General features: G+C 34.3%; 1 protein-coding gene across 1 annotated transcript in view; it reads right to left on the reverse strand.

The window, feature by feature from the left end:
• The window catches only part of LOC107715056 (inaD-like protein), a 108,412-nt gene that overhangs the window by 51,163 nt on the left and 46,125 nt on the right, over positions 1 to 11,124 (reverse strand). The window contains exon 28 of the mRNA XM_016521099.1: positions 7,475 to 7,598. Within this exon, the coding sequence (XP_016376585.1) occupies positions 7,475 to 7,598 (124 nt within the window). The remainder of the gene's footprint in view (positions 1 to 7,474; positions 7,599 to 11,124) is intronic.

Genomic DNA, 11,124 nt, shown 5'->3' on the forward strand with positions numbered 1-11,124 from the left:
TCTCTCTCCTTAATTAATTCGAATTCATTTAAATAAATATCCTCTTTATTTCACTAAAGAATTCTACCTCTAACGAGCTGTAGATAAAATAGTCTAACAAATGTAAATCACGGGCTTGCAGACTCTGTAGCTATTAAACAGCTTATAAACCTACTAAAACTGTAGTTTAAAATGAAGTTGATATGACTCCTGTCCTTTATTTATTTTCTCCATTTGAAAACATTAGACATTCTACATTTATTTTGCTTATTGTTAATATTAGTGTTGTTGCTGTTGATGCTTTTTATAAATAAAATGTTTTTTTATTGTTGTAATATAAAGATTAAATTTAACATGAAAGACTGCTAATTTTCAACACTTAAAAAAAAAGATGACTGAAAAGAGGAAAAACCAAAGTGAAGTATGTTCTTACTTCACTCAGTCATTTATTTACTTTATAACAGTAAATAAATATCTGTTCTGTATATCGGTTATCGGGCACATAAACATGCAAATAATTGGTATCGGTATCGGTTATAAAATATCAATATCGGTCTATCACTAGAACTAGCTGTTTTAAATATTTTTATATTTAACATGTTAGTTTATCAGTATGTTTGAAAGTGTATTATTTAGTGGTGCTTCCAAGCTCTCTCTCTCTCTCGCGCGTGCGCACACACGGTTTAAAACTCCAAATAGTTATGAAATAGCCTACGACAAGTACAGAGAATCTCTCTCTTGCCCCACCCACCCACGCACGATAATATTGTGTATCCGCGATCTCACAGGCTGGCGATATGACGATATGAAAAATTACCATATCGCCCAACACTAGTTACAACCACAAAATATAACATGGCTATTCTTCAAAATAAAAGGCACAGAAGTAAATAAATAAATAAATACATAATTATATACATACATATATAATCACTGATAATTCTATTTTATTTTGGTGCCAAATATCTATACATTTGTGTTCTTACATTTTTACTTAATAAATAATTATTAAATAATGTAAGAACACAAACGCTTAGATATTTTTTTAAAATAATAATAAAATGCATTGTTTTATTTATATTTGTTATTTTTAACTGCTGTTACATATAAAATATTATGAATTAAAAAGTAAATTTTATAATAATTATTTGCAGTAAAATATCAAAATAAATAGCATTATTTTTATATTGGTGACAAACTTGGCATTACTCATTTATATATATATATTTATATTTATATATATTTTTTAAATAATTTTTGTTATACATTTATAAAAATATATTTTATAATTATTTTATATAATAATTATATTATATTATAACATATCATTAAATTATTTGCAACAAAACATCAAAATAAAAATAAATATTAAAAACAAAAAATTGTACTATGATTTTTTTGACATGCTGAATATTTTTGTATTTAAATTTTAAACATTAATTAATAAAAAATGTATAATAATTACTTGCAATAAAATATGAAAACAAAAGTAATTTTTTTTTTGACAAATGACAATGATGACAGGAAGTGATGCCATGACAGTCAAATGGCACTCCAGTCAAAGTAAGGCAGGAGTAAAGGAGAGGTTTCATTTGAACAGGAAGTGAAATGATTGAGCCATAGGGGTGCCAAGGGAGGACGGCGGCTCTGACAGTGATGCTTGTATAGTTAGCTGCTGTTTGGCAGCGATCCATTTGAATCCAGTGCATTAAACCACTGACGTGCCGTCCCTGAACACACTCGGCACAGGCTTCACACAGCATACTGGAGTGCACAGATTCGAGCGCGCATGCGTGAGAACATGAACGCAGCGGGAAGAGCGACAGCCTGCCAAACTCCTGCAATCACTGGAGTTATTAATCATGCAGCAGTAACTACAGCAGGCGGGCAGAGGAAGTGACTGCAGAGGTGTGGTGGCCACTCAAACAGGCACTAGAGGAGAAACGCTGGATTGAACAGAGATCGTGAAGAATAGGAGTTGGTGATGAAAAGCAACAGGGTGAGGACTTTGGGTCTCTTTCGCCTACTTTATTCTTCTCAAAAAGTGATAACACTGTTTCTTATGCAGGTGACAGCACACGTTAACTTAAAACTAGGTGATTTTTGACAAAAAATATACTTATTAATAGTTAGTAAGGTAGTTGTTTAGATATTGTAGTAGTTTAAGTATTGGGTAGGATTAAGGATGTAGAATATGGTCATAATATGTGCTTTATAAGTACTAATAAACAGCTAATATGTTAATATTAGGCATGCTAATAAGCAACTAGTTAATAGTGAGAACTGGTCCCTATACTAAAGTGCTACCTTAAAAATATAAATAAAATAAAATTGTATTTGCTGTCAAAAAATCAATGCAGTGCCATTTTAATTTTAATTTATTCCAAATAATTATTCTAAACATTTTTTATTAGTGTAAAACAAAATACATTATACACACAATATAATATAATATATATATATATATAAAATTTAAAATATAAAAAGCATCATCATGGCACCATCTTTATTATCTTTGTTATTGATTCCTAAGAATTTCTTTTAATTTCATGAATGATAGTTATAACAAGATAAACATATGATTATTAACTTATTTATTATGACTGATCAAACAAATAATCTTCATCAATAATAATAAAAGATGAAAAGTAAAAAAAATTCAGCTTCACGCTACTTATAAAACTATTTTAAACATACTATATTTTAACTCTATTGTTGTACTTAAAAAAGTATACAATACACTTTAATTACCAAATTAAATATATAATTAGCTATACATTTATAAATATACATATAAATTTTTTTCAATTATTCATGAGATTAACACAAGACTCCTACAATGTTATAAAAATAAACTACCTTAAAAATATAAATAAAATAAAATTGTATTTGCTGTCAAAAAATCAATGCAGTGCCATTTTAATTTTAATTTATTCCAAATAATTATTCTAAACATTTTTTATTAGTGTAAAACAAAATACATTATACACACAATATAATATAATTTTAATTACCAAATTAAATATATAATTAGCTATACATTTATAAATATACATATTAATTTTTTTCAATTATTCATGAGATTAACACAAGACTCCTACAATGTTATAAAAATAAAAAGGGTGGAAGAGGGTAAAAAAAATACCTAGAATTTCACTGCCAACAAGTCTGTTGTCTGTTCCTTTGAACATTGATGGTGAACCTTTTAGCCAATCACTTTTAAAAGAGATATGATCTCCCAAGATACCTCATGTAACAAAGTCTGCCAAGTTGGAAAGATGCCCTGCAGGCACTCCTGTTTTTCAGGCCGGTAACTACGTGGACGAGATCTCACTGAGCCAGACTTTTGACAATCAGCATACAGTCTGGTCCACACTGGAGCTCAATTTGGCCAAGTAGTATCTTTTTGTGATATGAAATACCATCCAAATAACAAACACCATCATCATCAAATGACCTACTACTATTAAACACCTCAAAAAAACAAAAAACAAAACAAAACCATTCCTCCAAGGAAACTGTTAAAACCGATGCTGCCAAAGACAGATCTGAACAGAAAAATGGGCCTTTTGGCTTCATTGTGGCGTTTTTCCATTGGCCATCTTGCGAGCCTTTTAGAATTCATCAAGCTGACTGATGCTCTGAACTGAGATAAATAGCTGCTTCAAGGTCCCTGTTTCAACCTCAAACAATAGACGGCCTTCTCCCCTGCCTTCACCGCAGATACGAACAGATGGAGCATTCACTCATTCCTAAACATGTATAAATCTAGTGTGGAAGCAGCGCTACGTCCTGCATACAATACGCCAGAATATTGTAATTACTTACAGAGGATTTTTAGGAGAGCAAATATGAGTTATGCAATAACTGTTTGGTAATAGTGTGCAATTTAAAATACAAAATGAATGCGCATCAGCAAATCCTGACATAAGAGGTCGTCTTATCACACGTCCTACATGGCAAGGCAAACGCCCTGTAATCCTATTGCGTCAAGTTTTAGGCAAAGTTTTTAGATTGTGTTTATTCAACATTCAATAAATCCGACACAATATTACTCTTATCTTAATCCACGAGCAGACGTTTTCTTATGCCGAGGGATTATGCAAACTACTGACTAGGTTGTCCTGAACGCGCTGGAGTGGAAAAAGAAAAACCTCTCTAAAGCAGTTCGGCATGTTGAGGCCTACAGCAAAGCTGACGTATTGAGTTCCATCAATCCATTCAAAGAATTCTTTGATTGGTTTGACAGAAGCAAGATGAGGTAACCTGAAGTAATTTATCACCGACAGACGGGAAGGTAGCAACGGGACAAACATATGTGCTCGTCAAAACCAGCTCACCAGAAACTCACCAGAAGACAAGCTTCACAGGAAGAACCGTTCAGGCCGCAGATAGAAAACAGTTATTGAGCTCATCCAAAGTGACTAGGCACATGAGAGCCATTTATCATCTACAATATTGTTCTCCAAATGGCAGAGTGTGTGTGAAATAATGAGCTGAAACTAGCAAGTAGCGGCTTCAGAAGTAGTACTTTATCAAACTTTACATTTAGCCTTCATGGGTAAATGGTGGCTAGTTGTAAAGAGGTTGACAAAACAACAAAAACACATAACTCAAGAGTTTCTTGAAAGTTAAACTTTCAAACTTAAACTTACTTATAAGAACAACTGAATTAAAGATACAGTATGTTGCACAAAATAGAGAAGCTAAACGCTACACATTCACAGTGTATGCCGACAGCTTTGTAGGTGTTCTCCATCACACTGTTGTCCAAATTGTGGAGAATATGGGAAATGAGATGAAACTAGCAAATAGTAGCTTGAGCATGAAGGTAAAAGAGCAGCAAAAGCCTTTAATCTGCAACTTTGAATTCAAAACACGGGTGCTTTGATTGTTTGTGTGTGCAAATCGAAAGATTCAGCTTTTCACATCAGAGCTGTGAGCGTAAATTTCAACTTGCAAATACGAATATTAATATGACAAGTTCTCACATTCAAATCAACAAGCTCTCGAGTTTTGCTGCTCTTTTACATTCATACATGAGTAGTACTTTATCAAACTTTACATTTAGCCTTGCTAGCTAAACGGTAACATGTTTTATACAAGTGGTGAACAGAACAACAAAAACATAAGTGTCTAATTCAAGAGCTTAAGTTCCAAGTTCATATTTTAGAGCCTTGAGATGTTTTGAGAGCCTTTTATATTTAAAAAAGCTTTATCAGAACAACTGAACTTAAGAGACAGTATGTAGCACTAAATGGAGAAGCCAAAAGCTAACAGCTACATAGTCACAGTGTATGCATGCAGCTTTATACATTCTCCATCACATTTTTTGTCTGAATTGTGCAGAATGTGGGGAATAATGAGCTGAAACTACTAAGTATCATTTATCTGAACTTTATATTTAGCCTTGCTAGCTAAACGTTAGCATTTTTTATATAAGTGGTGGACAGAAAAACAAAACCATTAGTGTCAAAATCAAGAGCTTAAGTTCCAAGTTAATATTTTAGAGCCTCAAGATGTTACATTTACATTTACATTTAGACATTTAGCAGACGCTTTTATCCAAAGCGACTTACAATTGGGGGATACATAAAGCGATTCTTCTTAAAAGAGGCAAACAGATACAGGAAGTGCTTGTAATACCAAGTTTTTAGACATTGTTCAAATAAGTACACGCTAGAAAGAGAAGGAATAGATAAAGAGATAGAAATTTTTTTTTATTTTATTTTTTTTTAATGATGATGATGAAGTCAAGTAGCTTCGAAAGAGATGAGTTTTCAACTGTCGCTTGAAAATGGTCAGGGATTCAGAACGTTTTGAAGAGATTACGTGTGTCTGGAGCGCTGTTGATCTTGAGCGCTGATTGGTCACAAGACTGTCACAACCCAGTTGTTTTTCATGCTAATCTGTCATTTTTAACACTGACACTTTCACACTAGGCGAAAGCCAAATGAAATGCTATAAATAGTAGTAAATAGTAAAAAAATACTGGACAAACTACATTGTGTATGGATTTAATGTGCAATTCTATGATGATTCTTTGTTAAACATTAAGGTCAGCAACCTTGACCAACCTGAAGTCAAAGTGTCTTACTCAAGGACACGATACTGAAAGGTCGTATTTTCCCTTTTAAGGCTCAAAACCCACCACAATTAAGTTTCCAATCTGGATCTTCAACCACTACACCACATCACCGCAACTTTAACTGAACGTAACCACTTCATTGGTCCTACTCACCATCTCCTAAATACCACACATCTCAACGCAGACTCAATTTCACACTACAAGATTTTACAAGAAGTGCTCGCCGGATAGCATCCGGGAACAGAGCCAGTCAAAGGGCCGGTAGCGGACAAGAATAAAAAAGACGCCGCACAGCCTGCACGGCATATTGAGGACCATCAAAGTGGAAAGAGATTAGAACGGCGGTGTGACGCTGAGAAAGTCTGCCAGCCCAGATTTAGTGAATGAGATCTGGTACTGGGATGCTGTAATGAGGACACATTATTGTACGGCTACAGATATTGTTTAAAACAATACGTTTCGGCATGCCACTTCCTAAGACACTGGCTATGTTCGGAATAAAATAATAGTGTACTGCTTACAGCATACTGAGCAATATGCACAATGATAAATGGTTCAAACAGTATATAGTAGTCACATGACCTCTCCAAGCTGCATGTTTAATTCAGCAAGTGTGGCCCAGTTATTATAATGGTAATTAATCAATGTCCTCTTCAATGCACTGCATTCTGGGACAAATTACCCAGTGCAGTGCAGTGTTATATACTGCACATTAAATAATTTTTTGCAATTAACTACACGACTGTATAATAGGAAGGGCTGTCAACTGATTAAAAAAAATGTAGATAGATAATTTAAAATCAATTGATTCAAAATGTATTATTATTGTTTGTTTTAATAAAATAAAATTAATTATACTAAACTAGACCTAATGCAAACTGTATTCCAAGCATACAAAATATCTGACTCTAATGTTTTTATAATTAATTGCACAACTCTATAATGGATATGGCTGTCAACTGATTACAAAAAATATTATTATGTTAATTAAATAAAATAAATTCCAAATGTAAAGTAAATCATTAATATCTTTTTCTTCTTTAAACAATTTAAGCAAATATTCATTTATTATTAATAATTTTATTCAATTCGATATCTATTTATTCAACTTGTTTACTCTTATTAATATACTATTTATTAATATTATTTGTTATTATTTATTATTAATAATTTCATTCAATTAAACATCTACATATTCAAACAGAATTTATAAACAAACAAACAGACAGCCCTAATAATGAAGATGTATTAGGTTATACAGGTATTCCATGTATACAGAAAATCTGCAACGTATCCATACTATTTGCTACAAAATAATAGACTAGTATGGTGGTATGTGATTGAACATAGCCAGTGATGTAAGTAAAGGACATATAGTTCAGTTTGTCATGATCAGCAGACTCTCACCTTTAGCTTGCTCCTCATCCTCGCTCTCTTCCTCCTGCTGCTCCTCCTCCTGCACTTGGCTGGGGGGTCTGTAAGGTGGGGGGAGGCGCATGGGTGGAGGGCCGCTGGTCTGTCCTGCTTTCTGCTTAAAGAGAAAAGCAAAGAGACTGTGAGGGAGTATAATGCAGCCCACTGTGGAAAGACACTATAAAGGATGCAGAGAAATAAACAGCGAGAGATGAATATGAATGAATGCTGCTGGGAAAACTCTAGACAGAGAAAGATGCAATGATTTTAAAGGGATAGTTCACCTCAAAATGATAATCTAATTAATTAAACAGTTCATCCAGTTTGGGTTTCTCCAACACATCTACTTCAGATGACTGAATATAGTGCACGAGTCATATGGCTCTGTTTTATGCCATTTCTATGATGCTTTTTTTAAAATTCAATTTTGGGTGTACTATTCCTCAAAAGGCAGAGCAAACTTAGAAACCCCAAAGCATGAATAAGAGAGACCGAGATAGAAGGAGAGAGAGATGTGAATGATAAGAGCAAGAAAAGCTGTAACTGGTAGCGAAATTAGGCAATAGGCTATTACGAGAAGTGGTGCCGTAAAACCGCCATTGCCGAAGAAAAGCCTCAGGAGATGGACATGGGAATAATTAGCTGGAAAGCCACCATTGAAGCTGTTATCAAAATCTCAATACAAGGCACTTCAACTCACACAGTTCTACAGATACATGACAAGTATTTACCGTTTGTGCTTTTATTGGACCCCCAAGTGCTATAAATGCACTTCGACTTCATTGGTCAGCGGTCCATTGTTGTGAACAGATTTGTTGCTATACTTTGAAATATGGTCGCTAGGATGTTCAGAGCAGTTTTTAGCATGTCGCTATGGGATTTCTAGGATGTTCTGAGTAGCTTTTAGAACATCAATATGTGATTTCTAGAGTGTTCGGAGTAATTTTTAGAACATCAATATGCCAATTCTAGGGTGTTCTGAGTAGTTTTTAGAACATCAATATGTGATTTCTAGAGTGTTCGGAGTAATTTTTAGAACATCAATATGCCAATTCTAGGGTGTTCGGAGTAGTTTTTAGCACGTCAACATGAGATTACAAGAGTGTTCTAAGTAGTTTTTAGAAAATCAATATTTGATTTCCAGTGGTGGAAAGAGTACTGAAAAAATATACTCAAGTAAAAGTACCATTACATTCCAAAAAAAGTAGTGCGAGTAGAGTAAAAAGTACTTGTCCAAAAAACTACTTGAGTAAGAGTAAAAGAGTAGCTTATTTAAAAGTACTCATGAGTAGTGAGTACTGAGCTGTGGATTAGAAAACATTGTACATACTGTAATTCACATGATCTTTTGTTGTTTATCAGAAAGAATGAAGAATATCTATCATCCAGCAGTTTTAATTTTGACTGCCAACTATTTAAAATGCATCAAAACAACACGGAAAAACTATTAAAGTGATGAAAAGATGAAAGAGTTATTCTCAGTACAATCATCACCATTTAAATCATAAACTTTGAAAAAATAGATTTAAAAATCAGGTACAAGGCCACTGAGCCAGAGCATGCTATTGCTGCTCAAAAAATATTGTTTAGAACAATGCAAAGAATATAAAACCATTAGAAACAAATACAAGAATTCAGCATCATACACCATGAGATGGGTTAAAAGAGAGATTAAAAAGAGCCATTTTCTTTCCAAAACGGTGCCAGTTTTAGTGTTATGTGATAAAGAAATGAGAATCATAAACATGATAATTTATGTTACAACTTAAACATAAATGCACATTGTTCTAGAAGCAGGGCATCATCTCCTACCTTTTACACATTTACTCAAATTGTTATGCTGATTCTACAATTTGTAAGGAAAATTTTTAATGAAATAAATACAGCCATATCACCCTGCAGCCCAAGACTGGTTGCCCACTGAAGCTAAGCAGGGCTGAGCCTGGTCAGTACCTGGATGGGAGACCTCCTGGAAAAACTAGGTTGCTGTTGGAAGAGGTGTTAGTGAGGCCAGCAGGGGGTGCTCACCCTGTGGTCTGTGTGGGTCCTAACGCCCCAGTGTAGTGACGGGGACAACACACTGGTGGTGATTGAGGAGAGATCCCCCCACATGACTGTAAAAGCGCTTTGGGTGTACAACAATACACAATAAAGCACTATATAAATGCATCATTCATTCATTCATTCAAATAGGGAAATATTTCCGGGGAAACTTTTTCAAAAGAAAACACACACACAAACAAACGCACGTCTCTTTGTGGGGCTGCGGCGATCTCGGTGAATAAGCTGCTCTATCAGCAGCATCTACATCTGAATGAAACCACAAGTGTTGAACTTGAAAATTGTTTTTGCTTGAGTGCACTTGCTAAATGAAGGCAGATTGTATAAAATGAATCAAACAAAAAACTTTGTTTATTAACGAGCTGACTTATTACATCACGCGCTGACACAGATGCAGTATATTAACACCACGGTTCATCAATAAGGTGCATACAGAATCTTGTGCATTATTTCCATGTTTTAGAGTGTTCCCAACACACTTTTTCACAAGCATATCGCGCTCAAACTCATCAGTAGTCGACGAGCTGCGACTTCCCCAAATGACTGCTGCAGGATCGCGCGTCTCTCTCTATACTGAAGTAAATGGGAATGAATTTACCACATTATGAATGTGGCACTTGCGGGAGTTATTAACATTGTACGCAATACCTGCAACCTTCAGGTCTTGGCAAATTTCAGGCCTTGTTGATAGGCTAGCCTATACAGATCATTTAGTAAGCAGAAATCCAAAAATTACCTTAATATATTAGAGGAAGATGCTGATAACTAAATTGATGCTTGAAGAATGCACTTCCAGCAGCCATGAATATTTAAACTACTCAAAAAAGTACAATTTCTGATAAAAACTACTTAATTACAGTAACGTGAGTATTTGTAATTCGTTACTTCACACCCCTGGTGATTTCTAGAGTGTTCTGAGTAGTTTTTAGAACATCAATGTGATTTCTAGAGTGTTCGGAGTAGTTTTTAGAACATCAATGTGATTTCTAGAGTGTTCGGAGTAGTTTTTAGAACATCAATGTGAGAGTTCTAGAGTGTGGAGTAGTTTTTAGAACATCAATGTGATTTCTAGAGTGTTCGGAGTAGTTTTTAGAACATCAATGTGATTTCTAGAGTGTTCGGAGTAGTTTTTAGAACATCAATGTGATTTCTAGAGTGTTCGGAGTAGTTTTTAGAACATCAATGTGATTTCTAGAGTGTTCGGAGTAGTTTTTAGAACATCAATGTGTGAGTTCTAGAGTGTTCGGAGTAGTTTTTAGAACATCAATGTGATTTCTAGAGTGTTCGGAGTAGTTTTTAGAACATCAATGTGAGAGTTCTAGAGTGTTCGGAGTAGTTTTTAGAACATCAATGTGTGAGTTCTAGAGTGTTCGGGGTAGTTTTTAGAACATCAACGTGATTTCTAGAGTGTTCGGAGTAGTTTTTAGAACATCAATGTGAATTCTAGAGTGTTCGGAGTAGTTTTTAGAACATCAATGTGTGAGTTCTAGAGTGTTCGGAGTAGTTTTTAGAACATCAATGTGATTTCTAGAGTGTTCGGAGTAGTTTTTAGAACATCAATGTGTGAGTTCTAGAGTGTTCGG

The sequence above is a fragment of the Sinocyclocheilus rhinocerous genome, unplaced genomic scaffold (assembly GCF_001515625.1).
Source record: "Sinocyclocheilus rhinocerous isolate Xijiao unplaced genomic scaffold, SAMN03320098_v1.1 scaffold509, whole genome shotgun sequence".
Classification (NCBI taxonomy): domain Eukaryota; kingdom Metazoa; phylum Chordata; class Actinopteri; order Cypriniformes; family Cyprinidae; genus Sinocyclocheilus; species Sinocyclocheilus rhinocerous.